Source organism: Candoia aspera, chromosome 1, assembly GCF_035149785.1.
Source record: "Candoia aspera isolate rCanAsp1 chromosome 1, rCanAsp1.hap2, whole genome shotgun sequence".
Taxonomy (NCBI): domain Eukaryota; kingdom Metazoa; phylum Chordata; class Lepidosauria; order Squamata; family Boidae; genus Candoia; species Candoia aspera.
Genome location: NC_086153.1, coordinates 109,613,187 through 109,634,878, shown reverse-complemented (window position 1 = coordinate 109,634,878; position 21,692 = coordinate 109,613,187). Strand labels below are relative to the sequence as shown.

Here is a 21,692-nt window from a genome sequence, read left to right as displayed (position 1 = left end):
CTGCGCCAGACCCTGACTTTAAGCCTTGCCTTGTTGCTGCGCCGGACCCTGATTTCAAGTCTTGCCCTGCCCTCGCACTGGACTTCACCTCAGGGCCTGCCTTGCCACCATGTGGAACTGCCTCTCCGTGCCATGCCCAGCATTGTGCGGGAAAACCCCACACCATGACTGAACTGTGTGCTTATGGGCCACTTGCCTTCTGACTTATTGTGTACCTTGCTATTATTAAAGAAAGTTCAACACCGCTTCCTGTGTCGAGTCTTAGTCGGAACAGGACATGTAGCCATTATCTGAGGGATGTTAAGTAGTTTTTGAGCATTTATAAACTTGTATGTATATGCCCAAAGTACTGCAGTTCAAACAATTTGTTTTAATTGAATAAACTAGGCCTATTGTTAATAAGGCCTATCTACCCCATATGACTGATGTGAGGATGTATGAGATGAGGACTGTGAGACACTATGCATTAAAAATGTGCAATTACATTATGATATAATCATCAGCATGAACAATTCAGGTGTATTTTCAAATCTAGATTCTGGCAGCCATTAATACCAAACTAGACCATTAGGCATAAAAAAAATTTTACCTGACATATTCTGATTGACTGGTCTAACACTGTCTTGGTATCAGTGACATAATCTGGACATGGCAGCACCGCACGTTCGAAATGGGCTTGCAACAGAAGATGACATTTGGTGTGTGAGCTGTCAAAAGAATGTGGATTGACTTCAATGGGGAGACGTTTGGCCAGTTCACTGTTCATTTGATCTTCATTGTGCCGCACCGGGAGGTCTGTGTATTCTTCAGCATCCTCAAAAAGAAAAAAAAAGAGCATTATGATAAAAAAATGGAAAAAACTGGGCTGTAGACAACCACAAGCTTGCTTTGGCAAATTTCACCCAAGAGCTGCTAGAGCCCCCAATAAAGCCACTTACCAGAAATAGGGATCTCTGCAGCTATAAAGGGCCGCAGTTGGAAGCACAAATTGGAAAAAGTTACCCAAGTGCCCCTAAAGCTTTCTGATTTATTGCTAATCCATAAGCACAAGTAGCACTAGGGGAAGGCTGGACTGCATTTACAATATAGTAATTTTTTTTTTTTTGGCAAAAGTTCAAATGCCTTTCAGAACAAAATGCTCTCTCAATTGTAAATTTGGCCAATTCCAGATTAATTAAAATTCACTGTGTGGAAGCTGTATATGAGAATTAATGTAATAAGTCTTACTTGTGCGCACATGGTTACTATACAATAAAATATTCCTTTTAAATGATAGATAAAACCCAAAGGCAAGAGGATAAAAAATTGGGAATAATAATTTAGAAAACTCTAGAAATAAAACCTAAGCAACTTCTAAAAGTGTCATATGCTTTGAACAGTGTTCTTTTTAAAAAAGACATATGGCAGACAACTGCTACCTAATCCTTGATGTCTCTTCCAGATCTTTTGTGAAAACTGTGGTAATTTATTTTCTGAACCAAAAGGTCAGTGCCATCTTAAGCCCTACAGAATTCTGCATGTTTGTTTCACTCTTATTTAAGCCACATCTCTCAAAAATATTTTAAGGAATATTTACCAAGGAGATTCTTTTGGCCTGGCAGCTACAGCCATGAGATAGACCAAGGGGTGGGATCAGCAGAAGGGCTGCAGCTGAGCAGGTATTTCTGGAAAACAGAAATGCTGCTTCTTTCTCCCCCTTAAACAACCCATTTTATTTACTTCCAAAATACTCCTTTGGTTTCAAACCATTTGCCTACTTCATTTCCTACGTGTGTGTGATGGATGATTGTAAGTGAAGTTCATTTTCTTATCTGCATCATGTAAGTAATTAAAGGAAATTGAGAATGAGCACTGGAGCTTTTATGCATCTGGGAACGAAACTGAATGTAGGGCACCAAGGTCAACATAGTCCATTATATTTTTATGTGACAGGCCGGTCTGTCTGCCCTGTCCCTGTTTGTTTAGCATCGGCAGGACAGGCTACTAACTGCAAATCTGTGCTTCTGATTTGCCCAGCTGTCCTTGAATAAAGACATCTTCCACTGCAAATGTTAAATGGCAGTGATTGACAACTCTATGATGAACTCAGCTTGTAACCCCCTGCTACTGTTTTCAGATTGTACGAAGACAGACAGAATAAAGAAACATCCTTCATAATCAAATCAAAGAGGCCTTGCTGTTCACTCAGCATTTTCTGTGTTCATTTCCCTTTTCAGCACAAACTTCACTCTGCCCTGCAAGTTCCACCAATTACACAATGCCAGTCTATGTAAAACAAAAACAAAAGCCCTGCTGCACCACTTTAAAAAACTGTTCAAAATTGGAGAAGGGGAATCATCAATAAGAATATTACTGAATGTCAAATAAACTGTTCCTTCATTTACCTTGAGTGCCAGTAAGAAGCTGAATTAATTCGGAAATTCAACAAGAGCTGATTGTAAATGTTAATCTGCTGATAAGTAAGGTGCCAAATCACATAGATTTGGAACCTTTCTGACAGCAGCATACAATTCCTTTACAGAGTTTCCTTTTGGTCCAAAGGAAATAATGAGGAAGAAAAGTTAAGCAGCTGAAAAAGGGTATTCAGAGTCCCCAGCAGTTATTGGTTACCCTGGTAGAAATATTTATTCTGATTCCTCTCAACCCTTTCCCCTCCCTTCTTTACAAAGTGAAAGAATCTTATACTGGGATTTAGTAACCAAACAACAATTTCGAAAATATATTATGTGGCACTTCTGGGAAAGACAGTTACCTGTAACATGAGGCCATAAAATATTATTCCTTTACAAACTCATCAAGAATGGAAGTAACATTGGTAATATGAAGTAACATCATGCAGCCTTAAGGTAGAATTGAGTCTGTCTATATTTCAGTTATCATCCGGCATTTGAAATTGTAAATGGCTAGTCAGTTCTTAGACTGAGGGATTTTCATAACTGTTAGCAATTATAAGTTTTGCTTATTTAAATCTATTCAGATCTCCCAAAGTGATGGAGAAACATATTTATTGATTTCTAGGCTATTACAAGATGGTCCTTTTAAACTTCTATACAATTCTGTTTCAAAGATACATCACTTTGCACTTTTATTTATTTATTCATTTATTTACTCTTCTGCCTAACAATCAACTCCAACTCCAAATCTCTCTCCTGTGTTATTAAGATTTTCAAGAAAATGTTTGTTCTCAGTTTTCTCTTGCCTTATGTAACAATTCAAAGGTAATGACTCCAAAGAACTGAATAATGAAACAGATTTGTTTTGTTCAGGAGATGTTTCTACCATTATTAGAACAATGGCTACAAGGGACACTGTACTGCTCCCTAATAAAATGTAGAGGCCTACCATGAAATCCCTAAATAAAACTGATTCTGAATTACTATCAATCAAATGTTAAGCAGAATATTTTCAGTCACATACAATATAAAGTGAAAATTCACAAAAACAGATATACCGAGGGGTAGAATCCAAAAGTCTGAAAATACGTGGTTTACTATCAGAAGAGCTTGGGAAAATAATAGCTTGAATTACAGTAATATTACTGTTCAGTTAATATTATTTGTAAGCTCCTCTTTATTTCATCAATGTTATTCTCTTATCCAAATTATTTTAAGCATAAAAATACTTAACTTTAGTCCAATGTAGATTTATACTGTATACCAGTTCCTAGGTATATTCAGAAACAAGTATACTGTATTTCAGGAACATATTTTATAGCAATTTAAGGCTGCAATCATTAAGTCCTCTATACAATGAAACTAACTTCTAGTCAGCCTGAATAATATTATGCAGCACAATCACAACCTGATGCAGAATAACTAAGAACCAAGTGTCATTAAAGTCAGCAGTACTCCTAAGCAAATATACATTGGACTGAGTTGTGAGATGTGGAATAGCTTGAATGATGCAGGTGACAAAAGAAAGCCTTATTTATGTTAAAACTTAAGTTCAACCATGAGAAATAGCAAAGCCCTTAAAGTTAATGAGTTGTAGACTTCTCAGGCCAAACTGATTAATTTGTAACACTAAGAGTCTTAAACTAAACCAAACCAAATCAGCCTCTCACATTTCCTGAGCTTGTAAATGCAACTGTCCTCTTTATCAACACTACACTGGGAAGCTTGTTTAATGTGGAATTTGAGGCACTACTAAGTTATGTAACTTTAGCATCACAGCTTAGTTTTCTGACAATACAGAAAAGGTGATGCACATATATATGTATGTATATATGTATCCATGCAGCAATCATTTTCTTATACACATTTTTTCTCATCCACATCATCTTTCATTTCAGCATTCCACCAAGTATCCTTTGTCATTAGCATACTTCCACACTTCTGTGGTACTCTCTAACATAATTCTTCTCACTTCGTCCAGGCAGCTTTCCTATCCTTTTATATACACTTTTCATTTCATATTTCACTGAAATATTAATTTATCTTCTAACACTTTTTCATAGAGAACTTGCACTTTCTTTTCCTGTATTCTATTTTAGTCAAACAGAGTTCAGTGCTCTCTCCCATGTTTTTTCACATCTACATGAACTGTTCAGATAATTTATCCATCAGACTGATGTGAAGTATCATCAATTCGCCCAGACATCACTACTGTAGGTAATATAGGAGATGCTTTGGAAGTCCTGAACAGGTATCTGGAGGCTGTGAGGATTTGTATGGGGCAAAGCAAGCTCAGATTAAATCTTACCAAGACAAGCTGCTATTTGTTCATAAAGACAGTAATCTGAGAACACTGGTCCTGGTAATTACTGTGGATGGGCTCATGCTCTCCCAACAGCAGCAGCAGCAGCTAGCGACACCAATGGATATGATTTAAAATTTAGGTGTTCTCTTGAACTCTAGGCTGCTGCTTAAGCAGCAGCTGGAAACCTTGGATAGGGGTCTTTTCACCTCGCTTTGGCTAGTGTGTCAGTTGTGACCCTACATGGATCATGATGGCTCGGCAACAATAACTTGCATCTTGATTACCACTCAGCTGGACTATTGTAATACGTACGTATTATATGTGGGGCTGCCTCAGAGATGACCTGGAACCTACAACAGCTCTAAAGTTTGGCAGCGAGACTCTGCCAATGTATAATAATACCAATCTTAAAGTTACTTCATTGACTACCAGTAAATTTCCAGGGCCAGTTCAAAGTGCTACTTATGATCCTTGAAACCGTAAATGGCACAGCACTGAGATACATCAGCCAATGCCTTGTCAGAACTGAATCTGGAAAGGTCCCATCTTTGAGAGGTTCATGGGATGTGGACCAAATGGCAGGCCTTCTCTATTGTAGCCCCTTCCTTATGGAACAACCTATTTCCAGAGGTCTGGGCAGTGCTAACATTACCCAGTTTTAGAAAACACTAAAAAAGTGTTGTTCCAATCAGCCTTCATCTGCGGCTGATTATAGATGGCCATCACAGATTATGGTGTTGTATTATTATTGTTTTTCCCCCCCCCAGCCTAGTCTAGTGTTTGCATTGTTTCTATTTTGGCTTTAATTCTATTTTGTATTTAGCCACCCAGAGTCCTTTGGGATTGGGGCAGATTAGAAATTCTGTGCAATAAACGAATTAATAAAACAGGTTTTAGAAATATAGAAAATAAAAAGTTTGAAGAAGGATTTTAGAAGCACCATGGAAATCTGAATAAACAGGAATAGTAAACAAATAGCTTTATAAACAATGTTTTGTAATCAAAACTGTTTAGCACCCATCGGCAACACTTACATATGATGGAAGGATGTCTGTAACAATTAAATAACCCTTTAGATCAGTGTTTCTCAACCTTAGGAACATTAAGATGGGTGGACTTCAACTTCCAGAATTCTCCAGCCAGTTGAAGTCCACCCATCTTAAAGCCGCCAAGTTTGAAAAACACTGCTTTAGATAAAATCATCTAAATAGCCTGAGTTCAGATTCCCAACACTGAATAAAAATGTGCATGTGCGTGTGTATTTTTTTCCCTGCCTCTTATTTTTCCCATAAGAACAAACCTGTGAGTTGGGTTGAGCAGAAAGAGAATGACTGGCCCAAAGTCAACCCAACCTGCTTTTATGCCCAAGGGAGGACTAGAACTCACACTATCCTGGTTTCTAGCCACCTTAGCAACCACACCATACTGGCTCTGATATTCAATCCCATCCCATCTCTATATTATGGAGATGATGATGTCACCCCATAATTAGTGATGCATTAAGACATCTGTTTTTTAGTTTTTCAACCTGTAACACTTTATGAAGCATATTAAGGGGAAAAAAACTCAGAACAATATCAAGTAAATTATATAAAACTATTTTAAAAGCACTCACATATATTTAATATGCTTTTTAGCATAACAAAATACATTAACATAAGAATAAAACATTCACATATGCATCTCAATGCTTCTCCATCTCATTTTCTAAAGACAAGTAGATACAAAAGTACGCTCAAACATATGTTATGGTCTACTGCCACCAAAACTGCTACCTCAGAACACCTGTTTTCTGTAGTTTGTGAAAAAGTCAGATTATCCGTATTAGAATATGTTTACTTTAAAACTCTAACATGCCAATCATTTTTAGCTGTCTTGACAATATAGCATTCTTCAAGTTACTATCAAATTCAGCTGGGTAGAGGTAGAATAGAAAAAAAAACCCTGAAATTATTGTAACCTGGAGATAGAAGTCCATTTATCCTTGTTATCAAGCCAATCCTCATCTTGTCCTCTGATTAAGGAAAACATGGGAAAAATGAAATCAATACAGAAGTTATGAAGGCTGTCCTAAGAAAAAGGCCTGCTACAGTCGTTCAGGTTTATTTTATCAGAAAATAAAATTTAAAATGTTTCTTCACTAAGATATGAACAAAATATAACCCCACTGCTCTCTGGATCCAAAGAAAAGGCAAAACCTGCTAAGAAATACATTGAGGCTAGTGAAATATTTGCCCTGCAATGATTTGCTTTTATGCGCATTTTCTTTAACGTATTTGCTCAACTTTAAGACTCACTTTTTATAGCTATAAGATTAAACACATGCACATTTTTATTTTGCTTCTTTCACCAAGACATTTAAACTACTGATACAAACTGTGATTTATATATACAAGTGTGTATGTATGTGTATACATACAGCATTCAACAGTTGGATAGTTTATTAAGTATAAGCCTAATGTACGAGCCAGCCCTCCTCACAAATACCTACTAGCAAACAGATGGAATTAAGCCAGCCCCAAATTTATAAGCAGCAAACCAAGCACAAGGAAATGCCTATATTAGAGTGGCGCCTAACAATACAGTTGTAGTTAAATTTACTCTTGTATTACTTATTCTTATACAGCTTTCTATTTCTAGAAGTTTATTTCTAATCCACAAGATTTGCTTTATGTTTTATAGGATACATAGTTTTTAAAGTTTTATAAATGCAAATGAATTTTTATTTGTTCTGGCAGATACACAAACACACTGAGGACAGCCTTTACCTGAGGACAAACACATGTGCTATATAGTTTGAAGGGACAAATGAGAATGTCATGAGTTTTTTCCTGCTTTGAATACATATGGCAAAATTCTGTTTGTACCTTCAGGGTGACTTAAGGGGGGGGGGGTTTGGCCTGATCAGTCAAAGTATGATGTACCAGTACCAATTCATCTGATTGCCTATCAAGCATGATAGTTTCAGCCCACTTCTCCCTTCCAGGCATGTCGGGGAAACAGTCATGCATTATCTGGAAGTAACATTTCTCTGACCCCCTATTTTAAATCTCCATTATTTCCAGTGACCTATCAAATGGCTAGGGAAATAACACATTCAGTGCAGGACATTCTTTTATTATTTTCTTCCAATGTGAAGTATGGCAAAGGAGAGTGTGCAGCTGACAAGATAACATATGAACAGGTCTTTTAAATCTGAATCCACACCTTAAAAAAAAAAGTATTTGAGATTCATTCCTATTTTATGGCTACAGACAGTTTGCAAACATCCAATAAAATTCAAATTAATGATCACTTAAGATCCAGCAACTTAAAAATGTAAAAAAAGGTATTAAGTCTTTTTTTTTAAGTCTAAAAATCCAAGGTCAGTATAAGTTTTTTAATCTCCTCCCTACAGTATAAAAAGGAGCTGCCAGGTCTCAATTCAAGTTATGTTATTTCATAATCTAGACCCTGTTGCAGAAGAAGCAGAATTAGCTGTTGATGTTAAGCATATCCATTGTGAGGCCAGCAAAAACTGACACATTAATGACCTAAGAATTTATAATAAAATATAGAGGAGGTTGTCTGCAGGTAATTTGGGAATAAGAAAGGTAAGGCTTTGAATACGACAGTGTGCGGTTTGAGAGATGCTAAATCTCTCTCCTCCAGGAAAGGGTACAATAGGTTTATAGAATAAATCTTATAAAAGGCCATCCGCCTGTTGATATTATGTGACTACGTTGGATTCAGGAGGACCACCACGCTATGAAGATAACAATTAAGGAAAAGTGCAAGCCTGTCCTGATCAGGTATATTTCCCTGATGTCCATCCCCTGGAATCAATAACATCTTGATCTTGTACAAATTCAGCTGCAGTCTGTTTTCCAAAATCCAGTCCTTTACAAACTGAAGTCATATCTCAGTCTAAGCTTGTACAAAAGGAAAAGTACAGCTGAGCAGCATCAGAGAACCGAATGCAATTAGCTCCAAATTCATACATGAGTCTTCCCAGAGGTTTAGATATTAAATAAAATGTAGGTAACATACTCTTTTTAAAATAGTAATTTAATTAAAATTACAATTACACAGATAAAAACTAATACAAATTTAAAAAATAAAAGAAAAAATAGAAAAAAGAATAAAGAATAAAGAAAGGAAAAATAAGAATATAGTAAAGAAAAAGAAAGGAAATATAAAGAAATGACTTCCCCATTCATTACAACAAGTATAAACAATTTTAGTAACTTATCATCTTCTCTTAAAATACAACAAATGATATCTTCTTCCCATCTCTTATCTATAAAGAAATCCTTAAAGCCTCATCGTTTCCGTCCTAATCAGCAAAAGTCCATTAAGAGTTACCAGAGATAACAACGAATCTATTTTAACCTTGATCAAATAAACCAACTTTATATTCCTTCCTTTTACTTTTAACAATCTTGAACTTTAGTCCCTTCAAATAATGTCCCAGAACTTGATTTTTTTTTCATTTTTTTCTTTGTCCCTTCTCACAAAATTCTTCAAAGCTTTAACAAGCCTCTTTTGTAAATCCAATAGGAAAATTATCCAGGTCACTCTCTTGCTTTGTTATTTGTATATCCCCTTTAATTATTAAGGCATCAGCCAGTTTCTTTTTAATGTCCAGTGTAACTTCTTTTTTCATGTCATTCTTGTAGCCTGTTATTTTTAAATCCACTTTCAGATCAGTCTCAATCTTGCCAGGTAAAACTTGTTCCTCTTCCATAACATCTTTTAAACACAGTATCTAGAGAGGCAGACACTCTTAAAATTAACTTCTGGGACCACTGTTCAAAAATATCCTAGGCGGAGCTGACAACTGCAGCGGAAGTAAGGCTCTTACAGGACCCCAAGAATAATTTTGAAGGGGCCAAGTAGAAGTTTTTCAGCCACTGACACTGTCCAGAGATACCGGAGCAGGACAATCACAAAATAATGCTTCCAACCCCCAATTCTCTCAAGTACTTCAAGATGACATTGTGGTGAATAGTATCATCTCCCACTGCTAGATGTTCATCAATGAGACAAAGGCTATCTCTGTGCCAAAGCCTGGTCCCAACTCAAAGGGGGATCTATCTAATTTGTTTTCCACTGAGAGCTAGAGCTCAGGGCCTTTTCCACAAGTGAGACTGAAAATTGGATGACAGTTGTGAAAATGCTTGGCTTCTTTAAGGTGGTGAAAAACTCTGCCTTTCCTAAAAATGTTAAAAATCTCAGAAACCATTGGCAGGCGGAAGTCATTGGAAGCTCTTATAAACCAAAGCTTCCAGTGAAAACTGCAAGAGGTGGGCTAACAGATGAAAGACCTTCATCCACTTCCTTAAGGGATGAACAATGAAACTGATAGAGCCAGACGTTAATATATGTGGAACAACTAAGATATGGTAGTGTTCCAAATGACCCCATGTTCTTCACAAACCTGAACAATTTAATCTGCAAAGACTCATACAAAATAATCATAATGGATCTTCAAAGGTTCTAAAGCTCCAGTTGCTTATCTGGCTTACAGCTCTAGAGACCTCCATTTCTCAGTCTTCCATAGACATAATCAAAGAGGAAACATGTTGATTCTTTTCCTCCTGAGCTATTACAGCATGAGCCTCCTTTATCATGCCATATCTGCTCTTACACTTCATTGTCTACAATTGTTCCACATACCATGGACACTCACAGGCTCTGACACAAGCAAGGGTTGCTTAGCAGCCACTATCAAATACCGATATTTCCCAATATTCCATTTTAATACTAGATCAGTAGTAGAGCAGCTGGTCAGATTCACAAAACCATCCCTCAAAGCATGAATTCAACTTAATCTATCAGAAATGCAGCTCTGTTACTCTGGAACCTTGTTGCCACCAGCACCCCCTTCCCCACATTTTAGGTAGAGTTTGAGAAAAAGATAGGTGCTTTTCAGAATGCCTTTTGGGAGTTTCCCTCACTATCTGTAAGTTATATTATTTGAAACCATGGATGACTGGTAGAATACATGGATAAACTGGTCAGTAAGTACTAGTATTCCCAAGTATTTTCTTTCCTCTTCTAGAACTAAGTTTGCTCCTTGGTTTAATTGAGGGTGATGAAGTTGGTGAGAAATCGACTGGAGTGCAAGTGGAAGAACTTTTGGAATGGATCAGTTTGAGTGAGGAATGAGTCCAATCTGAAGAGCCATTTGAAGTCCCATTCCATAGCAGAGCCTTCACTGTATCTGCACAGAACTGGCCAGTGTTGCACTTCCATACCACGACAGATTTCCTTTACCAGGATAGTATAAAGAGAAGCTGTAACAATTAATAGCTTATTATGGGCAAGTCACATTAGGATGCTTTTTTTTTTGCTGACAGATACGATCAATTGGATCTGCTTCAATTTGGGTTCCGATTGGGGCAGGTCTTAGCATGTAACTTCAGCAACTGGTTGTTCTTTGTTATTTAGGATTCTTTTCAGCTTGCAGATATCAAGGGTAAGAACAAGTTGGATGGAGTGATGAGAGTGGGACACCTGCTTAATTGCTCCTTCCCTTGTTGGCTAATTAAACTGGCCAAGATGGGAATGGCCAAATAGTTAAGGCTACTGATCAATACCTCCATGCAGATGGGATGTAGTCCCTATGTCCACTTTTTAGAGATGTCTATTGAAGGAACACTTCCTTGTTTGGGATTTTGTATCTTTAAATACATCTGAATGATACTGATGATGAGACTACTTTGGTTGCCTTCATGGATATCTATAATGGAAACTGAATGACAGTGAACATGGCATCCTTCTGTATCATTGATAGGATTGGACCTTGTGGCACTATTCTAGTCTTTTATGTCAGGTGGTTTTCAGAAAATGTTGATGGGTAACTGTTTAATGTCTAGGTTACTGATGTATAGTATCCCCCATGCTGTTCAATATCTGTATGAAATTTGAAGCTCTCAGCATGGTGATGGCATTGTGCTCTACTACTACTTAAATGATAATCCAGGTCCAAGGAAGCAATTGGTACCGTGAATGTTGCCTAAATTTGCTAATGGGCTGCGTGAGGGTGAACAAGAATAAATTAAATACAGACAAGATGCTATTAATAAGTCGATGTGAGAAGTAAGCTGAGAACCAGTGGTTCCCAGGCCAGACTTTGTCATTATGTAAACAATACCTGCTCAGTTTTAAGGCCACTAAGTGCCATACAAAGAGTCTGGTTAATTTGTGGGAAGTAAGGGAAGAAGAGGATACAACTGTGAACCATTGTGGGTATAAGAGGAACTTGCATGTTTAGAATGGCAGTGGGAAATAAACTGTTTCATTTGGCTTCACTCTTATTTATTTATTTATTATTCAAATTAAATTGCCGCCCATCTCCTCCAAAAGAGGGACTCTGGGACTTTATTTGCAATAAAGACTCTTATCTAGCCAAACTGTGTATGGAATATTTCTCACCTAATAAGCCAAAAGCCTATAAAATCTAATCATTTTCTTAATTTGCTCTCCACCTTATATTTCTTCTTTTTCTACCCATCACAGAAGACACTTCCTCAAACAGCTCTAGTTTTCAAAACTTGCTCTTCTCCCATAAGCGCACAGATCTAATACTGTCATTAGCTTTGTAGTAGCCGTGTTTTCCTTTCCAACAAAAAAAACAGCACACAGCATGGAATGCTTATATCTGTCAACACAATTTTGTTCATGATTTCTGGCTTCCAATAGCTTAGCAGCTTAATGACTAAAAATCACGATGACATTTTTTTTCAAGTAAGGAACTGTTTTAGAGCTTACAAAAAGGAATTCATAGGACAGTTTCCTTTTATATGTTAAAACACTGCCATCACTTAAGCAGTTTTTTTATTTTTTAAAAATATTTATGGATGCCTCCCTCACATAAGAATATCTGGAGATCAAATTTTTAACAATATGCATAGTGAGAGCACATACATATTCATTGATACTGAAGCAAAGTATACCAAGGACTAATAACACCCATGCTAGTTAAGAACCCCAAAGTTAAAGGTTGCTTAGTTTCCAATTTTACTTCTTTTTACTCATATGTATACCGTGAACTATGGATGCATTCATAATTACTAAGGCATCAGAAAAACTTTAGTCAGTATAAAAGAGCAATAGAAGATCAGCCTCAGTAAAAAGTAAAGCAGACTGATCAAAATTTCAGAATTCCCTGGGATAAAAGCTTAAATGGTCAAGGTTTAACAAGCACTACAATGGGTCAATATTACCCTTCAGTACAAATTTGTATATTTATTTACCATATTTATATGTTACTTCTTCAAATGACTCTAGGCAGCATACAACAGAATGTGCAAAATCCATTGCTTATCTCTACAGTAGCACCCCTGATCACCCAACTGAAATAGCTTTAGAAAACTGCTTCAGTGGGTAGAGAGGGAAAGAAGAGGAAACGGATATTTTTAGCATTTCACAATCAACTGCAACAACAAAAACTGCAGGATTTGCAGTTAAACTAACACTTTTCATAAATGTTTCACAGAACTTAGTTTCACTGCTGTAATAAAGCTTACAAAAGGAAAACTTGTTTATATAAAAAGATTTTAGAATAGAGCATGTATAATCTTTAAAAGAATGCAGCCTAAAAGAAAGACCAAAAATAATTTATTGTAGTTTTTTAGAAACTCCAGCGAAGTCTTCAAAAAAATCTCTGCAATGTACCATATTAATTTCTTACATGTATGTAAATGCTTTCAAGAGAGTCAAAATCCATGCAAGTTCCATTATCTCACTAACCACTGTTGTGCTTTCTCATGCCTTGATGTACAATATAATGTTCTCCAGAAATATTAGCAAAAGTCCTCAAGCCTGGGGTGCAATCTTTTTACTGTACCACATATAAAATAGGTTGACATCTGCACAATGATGGTATGGTATGGTGTCTGGATAATAATCTATGAAAGGCGTTTCTTGCTCACAAAGCAATCACTGAGATTTTACATGTCTGCTATATTGACTCTCCATAACAACAGCAGTGTATTTCTGCCTAACTGATACTGGAGACAAGTATTATGGAACCTAGATCCTTCCTAAAAGTGCTCAGCATGGGGGAAAGTATATAACCTGAGAGAAGGAAATTCTGGCATCTCACAGATGCTTTAGACTAATTCCCGTCAGACATCATAGCCAATTGCAAAGGATTGCCAGAGATGTCGTCCATAGGTTGCTTACCACAGCACAGATGGTATAAAAATTCTGTAGCTGTGGAATCCTCATTACCCAACAAAGCCTCATTCCTTGAAACAAGGAAACATGTCCCAGCATGTGCAAGACCATAATATAAAAAAGCGTGAAATAACATAGACAAATGTTTTCACAACTTCAATATTTTTATACATTGACAAAATGTTAGGAAGCACTTAAAATACTGTAATCAGTAGGTTTATGATTTAAGCCTAGTTCTTATAAAAAAAGTTTTACATTCTACATCTTTGTAATCAACTGTTTTGGTATGGTTTATACAAGTTGATGACCATACGGAAATACCTGAATATTTGTTTAGCTGCTGCCCAGAAACAAATAACTAGTTATTACTGATTGCTAATCAATCTTCCTCAGTTTAGTACCCTTCTCCTTCTAGTCAGCATGGCTATCATTTAAACTACCAGTGAGCTTCTTTGCATCCCCAAAAGCTAGAGGAATGGGAGAATTTCTAAATGGAATAAATTGAATAGGAAAAGTTGCTAGGAGTGGAACAATTTTCCCTATTTCCCCATCCCATGATGAAGAATTTCCAAAGTGCCTTGTCAGGGGATAGGAAAGCCCAATGTTATGAGCAGAGTTCCCTCATGTTTCTCCCTCCCTCCCTCTCTGTCAGTTGCTTTAGCAGAATGTCCTGTGCAGACCACAAGTGGGGCCCATGTTGTACAAGAGACACAAATGGTTTGAACAGTGAGTTGTATTAGCTAGGATTGCAAGATATTGTGTAGATGTAAGTGAACAATGTGTTTGCACAGGGTCTGGGGTTAACTAAGGTGCTTTAATCCCCTTGGATAAGATTACCCCTCCTATCTAAACAGTGGAGAGCCTTAAGGGACTCTGGCCAGGAATCCCTTAAGCGACACTAGCCTTCCAGGGTCACTGAGCCAATTCTCATCTTGTAAGACTTCTGGGGTAAAAGGGGCTGGATCCACACAGATTATGGTATACAGATTCTGGGTTGAGACTTGGGTGACCATCTCCATAGCTAATCCATCTGATCCCTCTCCCTCTGGGCTACAGTCCTGCTGCTCTTTGAAGCCACTATGTAAACCCAAATGATAAAAACATATTTTTGCTATTACATTTTACAAAACCTCAGTAATTTAAAACCAGTCTATAGTTTGGTGACCATAATGGCAGGAATATTGACAGTTGGTTAAATATTGGCTGATGGCTCTATCTTTAAAGGAAAAAAAATCCTAACAAATAGAAATCCTTAAATGTTTAACTTGATGTAGAAATTTGCTCAAGTTGCTGAGCCCTGGATTTTAAATGAATGCTATCTCATATTTTGGGAACTGGGGGAGAGGGAAGAAATAGAGTGAAAAATGGAAAATTTAACTTGGCAATTTTGTAATAAAGCTCACATTGCCCACATTCAATAAACCTGTGCACTCTGTATTTCTACTCAGCTTACATTCCTATTTACTACTTGAAAAATATATCTAATAGATCTGCCAAGAGGAAGGTAACTGAAGAGAGCTACTTTTCCTGCAATTCGAACTTGCAAGAAGTTCTATTGAAAACAAAGAAAAATAGAGATTTTTAGTACCAGATGTCTGGGAAGATCCCATTTGGATTTGAGCTACTTAAATTTGCAATCATGTATTTATACATCTAACAGAGCTTCTGTTTCCCCTAGAATCTGAAAATTAACTAGCTTTGTAGCATCTTCCTTGATCTGCCACCCGTGCCCTGAGGATTAGAGACTCCACCTGAGCTTGTTTTACAAGCATAAGAGAAAAAATTAATCTCTCCTGGCAGCAATCCCACTGGGATACGGATGAATAATGATATCCCTCTCTCGCTGCCCTCTCAGTCCACTAGAAAACCACTCTAACCCAGCAACATGGAAAATGCTGAAACCATTCCAGCTGTGGATTAGCAGCCAGTCAAGCATCCATCTGCTCTGTGTGAGAGAAGGTGAACATGCATTCTTATAGCTTACATAGCATTCAACAGTAGCATCTTTTAGAACCCAGTTAACTAAATCATAAAAGAATCCTAAAGAATTAAGAACCATTCCCTATTTTCTACAGTAGCATATTACTTTAAACAGCAATTGTCTGTTTTATATCTCTGTTAGATATAGACTACAAACATCCTCCTTCCACCTTATGGACTGGATAGCTCATCCATTGTTTACATTCTGAATGTCAGATCAAATACTACAAACAGAGTGCAATGCAGGAGAAATTAAGTAGATAATTTCTAAAATGCGTAACTTCTCATTTGACTTGTTTGTGATAATATTGACACACACTTACTGGGGAGGTAAATTCTCAGAAAAAGTATCAGCAGAGGTAACTCACATATTTTTCATGTAAACAACTGCATTTTTCCCTTAAGAGATCAAGACTTTAGTTTCATCCATTTTCTTCAAAGAGTCATACTTCAATATTTGCACTTCTATTTCTTGTAACAAATCTTGGACTGCATCCCTTCCTTCTTATAGTCTATGTATTCTGCTCAACCCAAATTTGAACTACTATTTAAATGTGTTGTTGTTGTTGTTATTTAAAATTATATGCTGCCTGACTCCCAACAACTAGACAGTTATAGATAAAAATGTTGAAATAAGGTACAATGAACAAAGAGTGAAAATGGAAAGAGTGACAAAAATCAGATGGAAACAAAATAAATACACCCACATAATCCAAAGGGAGACTTCATTTACTCTTGCCAAAGGCCTGGGTGAACAGCCAGGTCTTCAGAGCCCTCCCAAACAACAGCAGGGTAGGGACTGCTAGATCTTGGAGGGAACCTCATCCCAGAGGGTAGGTGCTGCTACAGAGAAGGTGCACTTCAGGGGTCCTGATAGATGGCATTGTTTAATCAAAGGAATCAGGAGCATGCCAACCCTGACATGATTCAATCAGCCAGGCAGATACTATGGGAGACAGGCTGTCCCTCAAATAACTAGGGCCTATGCCATGAAGGATTTTATAGGTAACAACCAGCACCTTGAATTGCACCTGGAAACAAACTGGCAACTAGTGCAGCTCACGAAACAGGTGTGACATGGGCACACTGAAGCATGCCCATCACTGCCCATGCTGAATTCTGGACCAGCTGACGCTTCCAAGTAGTCATCAAGGGCAGCCCTGTGTAGAGTATGTTGTGGTAGTCAGTAATCCTTAAGACATGTAAGGACTGTACCCGGAATAGCTTTGGTAGTACAGCTGAATAGACACAACAGGAAAGGATAAATGGATAGAGTCTTCATGGCAAAATATGATTTAGATGTGTGTGTTTTCCTATGAGCAATCAGACAGGGAAATAAAGTGATAAGTAAACATACAATGTTATATTATAGCACAATGCATGTTCAAGAGGGCATGGAAGGACAACCATGGAAGGTAAAGAAGTGGATCAAAGAGAAACAAATGGCTATTACTGTTTGAGTGGTGGCTGAAAGGAATGGAGGCACACAGTCTTCCTGGTGGAAAAACAAAAATAAAGACTCTTTTGGAACTAGGGGCAGGTCCTGCCTCAGTAAGTGAGACGTGTAAGACTCCCCAAGAGACATTTGAGGGCAAAGACTGACCAGCTGCCAGCATTTTCAATAGGCTCTATTTGTGTATGGCCCTCAAAGGACCACAAGAGAAAAATGCTTTTCTATTACTGTATTACAGATAGTTGAGGCAGAAACACTCTTTACCAGTAATGTAGTACCTGAAACACTTTTCAGTTGAATTTCAGGTCAGATTATTGTACCAAAATGGAATTGAACACACTTGTGGATGATCTCAGGTAGGCTCAGGATGGGGTGCTGCATCTACCTTGAGCCTCCTTGATTTTTCAGTGGCTTTTATATCATCAATCATGATATCCTTCTAGACTGGCTTAGGGGGTTGGAGTAGGGGACATGGTTTTGTGTTAGTTCTTCATTCTTCTCCTTCCTTCAGGGCTGGTTCTAATCAGTGTTGAGCCCCCCCTGTAAAGTTCTGACACAGTTGACTCAATAAGTTTCTGACTCATGCATCCAGATGAAATGCAGATTTCAGATTTATTGATGATGTGTACAGATTAAAGCAAAAAGCCACGACAATCAAACTATTCTTTGATTGTGGGTTCACCTATTTTTTTGGCTAAATCTCAGGTTAAAACACTAACTGTGAAGTGCTCCAAATAATCAAATTAGTATAGTATTCAACCTGTTCTGCAAATGATTGTCCCCATAATGAAATGGTGGACACTATTTTCTGGACTGAGAGAGGCATTCCGTTCTAATAAATTGTGTGCATGTCTGAGGGTGTGCTCAGTTTTATTTATTTATTAATCAAGTTGCTTTTATGTGAATGTAGGCTATTTAGGGTGGGGACAGAATTGTGTGTTAAACTTAGTACAACATTGTCCAGATACCATATTAACTTATTGCAGCTGTTCAATGGCAAGATCAGAATAACTTCATATTATACTACTTACATTGACACGTTTCAGTTTTATTTTTTAAAATTAGATATTTAACTTTGCTGGACTGTAGGATGTTATTACACCTCTCTTTTAATCTAACTTCCTTAAATGAATCAACATTTAAACTGTATCCATGTTCTAATTCTCTATGTGAACTATTTTTTCCAAGAAATATGGCATAGAATTACTAGAAATAAATTCCAAAAAATAACCATTATGCTATATTTCTTATATTTTTCTTTTCCAGTTTTTTAAAAATATAAAGTATTAAACATTATCACTATTAATGTAATAATAATAGACAAAGAGAAAAGATATCGATGTTAATGCTTTTTATAGACCTTGATCACTAGGAATGATAAAAAGATTATCCGTGTGTGTGTGTGTTGTACATTATTCTGAACTTAGTTCTCCTCTCCCTGTTCTCTCCCATCTTTGCATTGCATAAAAAATACGATATGGCATACTTAGTCAGCCATGAGTGGTGGGCACTGTCATCTTGATTTACCTACTGACTGTGCTTTGTTGGAAAGGCTGAGAGCAACAGGTGGTTTTAGTTTAAAGTTCGCTTTAGAACTTCGGTGGTAAGGGAATAATGAAGGAATTACTTACGTCTGGGGAGATGCTCAGAACTGAGGTCACACAAACCATGGAATGTATGCACTGAAAAAATGCAGAATCCCACTATGTCCTAGAAAAATGACTGTAGCTCATAAAACAATTTCACCTACTTACGTACATTACAGAAAATCAAAACAACTGTATTCATGTGCTGGTGCTAATTTATAAATTCTTGCTAAAGATTCTGCCATAAATCAGTTAAGTTGCAACAGGAAGAGTTAAGCAGAATTCATAGTTCTAGAATGCCCAACTATTAGGTATATAGACACCAACAGCCTTTATCAACCTGGTAATTTCTAATACATAGGGAGGGAGCCAGGTTGGGAAAGATTGGAAAAAGGACCATTATAGTGATTTATGTAACTGCTGGAGTTTAAAGAGAAGTCTGCTGGACTTAAAGGAGACTTTAACTTTCTGGAATGAGGCAGGTTCACTGGCTAAGAAGAATGCAAGTAAACTATGACACATTATTAAGATAATATCAAGTCTAAGGTTTTACACAGAAAAACCTGCCTGTATAGTGGCTGAAAGTACCTTTCATTAATTTACAAGCTGTAACATTGGTACTATGATGCTACATTTCCTATTTTAAGCTATGTATTGAGCTTTAACTTACTTCGTCTAAGCCACATCTGATGTTTTACCCTGTAAATTCATTATGGTAAAGCCTCCAGATAAGTTTTGTTCCTATACCAGGCAGCTACTGGGATTATATTCCCATGACAACTCTGATTTTAGGAGTCTTGTATTAGGGCTGTAGAGTGCTTCAGATTCAGTGTCAGAAAGGCCTGTTGACATGCATAGGGGCATGAATGCAGATCCTCTCTGCAACTCTTAAAGCAACCATCTCTTTCCCATGATTATGCAACATGATACCAGGAAAGGAGGTGGCTGCTTTAAAGAGTTGCAGATGGGGATCCATTCATGTCCCCTAGTGCTCCAAAGGATTAAAAAACAAAACAAAACAAAACTCAGATATAAAGTACTTCACAGCCTTATCAGATATATTTCTTCTTTCCCACCTGACTGCAGAGAAAATTAAACAAGAACCTGCACATTTATCTGACTGGTTCCCTTCTGATTATTCAATCAATTCTCAGTAAGAACAGCTATCTATAAATATATGTTCAAGTAAATATGGCACAGAAAGTCATTTTTCCACTCCTCTGACAAAGCTGGAAGTGCAAGTAGATGCATGATACTTGTACCATAAAATACTTTTCTTAAGAAAGTAATGAACAGGCACCCGTTATACAGGTTGCAAAGTCAGTTTAAATGTTTCTTAATACAACTGCAAGCTGTTAAGAAAATTCATTCCATTGTATTGCCATTGTACTACAGCTCCAGATAAAGGGGAACATCCTTAAGCTGAAATGCAATTGTTGATCAAATAAATTCTATTTCGTGGAACATTCCATATTCACTAAGTAAGCAGAGATGCAGAATGCTGTTTGGTTTATCATCACTACATTATCAGGTTCACATCCAGTCTCAATACAGGGAAATAAAACTGTCATTTCCCTTTAAACTGCTCCCTAATCAAATCCTCAACTTGTTTTTTCAAATCAGGAGAATTTAAAATGCTGTTTGAACGGCCACCTTTTTCTGGAATGAAAAGGGAAATATGTGGATTTGGACACCATCTTTTTCTGGACTCTGGGGAAGGAGGTAAAAAGGGAGATGAAATCATCTAATGAAAACATCCAGCACATTTTGACAACAGCTTTTCTTATACTGTCTTGGGATGTACACTCAAAACGGGCTTTACTCCTGAACCCTCCAGACCTGACTGGAAAAACCAAGTGGATTAGAAGGAGAGGACTTTCTCAATTTGGACTCTTCTCTGCTGCTCAGGATTGTGCCCAACTGTATCTGTCTTCCAATGATAACAACCCCTTTCAGTTTTCCAACAGTCTCAACTATTTTCCTTTGAACCTGCTCCAAATCCATATTGAACAGCTGAGAGACCTCCCCAAATAGATGGGGAAGATGCGCAAGAGGTACAGAGAAGGAAAGGAAGATTGTCAAGTCTCAATCTTAGTATATCTGCAGCTGAAATGAGCACAAAAACAAAACATCATATTCACCTTACCCCACTTAAATACATTCCGTTGATCAACCCTTGGAGGGTAGTTAGAAGAATCTTCCACAGAATGGAAGGCTCTGTCCATGTAGGAAGAGCGTATGAGAAAGACATATACGACCAGTGTTCTTTTGTATCATATAACAATTATTAGTAAATCTCTGATATCTCCCCTAATACAATAAATCTCAATAATTCCAGATTATACTTATGCAAATTATCTATTGGCAGATAAAGGATCTAAAATCATATGGCACGTAGCAAAATTTTGTCTATCATAATGTTATAAGGAGGAGCTAACCATGAAATGAGTTAAGTGTTACTGGATGTAGAATATTATACTGACATGATTTTTAAATATTGGCATTTAACTGTAAGAAAGTGATAGATCAATTACCAATTTCATGAAACATTTTAATAATAATTTAGTGGCTTATTAAAGCAGTATTTTAATATAATGTAGTTTAGTAATAAAATCCTTTACTCACCTAGCATGTTAGCATTTAATTCAAAATAATTTTATCATTTAGTGACTTCATTTCAAGTATTTTTAATGGAAAAATATATATTTAAATTTATGTCATTACAGTTATAGTATACTTTGTTTGCTTCCTTTATTTGTCCCAACCTATTTAGATATTTTAAAATGTATCTTTACTGAACTCCTGTGACA

The 21,692-nt window shown here is 37.0% G+C and overlaps 1 protein-coding gene across 2 annotated transcripts in view; it reads right to left on the bottom strand.

The window, feature by feature from the left end:
* ASCC3 (activating signal cointegrator 1 complex subunit 3) overlaps positions 1-21,692 on the bottom strand; it is a 213,930-nt gene that overhangs the window by 27,681 nt on the left and 164,557 nt on the right. The window contains exon 36 of one of the 2 annotated variants that reach the window (XM_063311715.1): positions 590-814. In XM_063311715.1, coding sequence (XP_063167785.1) covers positions 590-814 — 225 coding nt within the window. Of the gene's footprint in view, positions 1-589; positions 815-21,692 lie in introns of those variants that run through there. The other variant, XM_063311724.1, reaches the window with a different exon arrangement.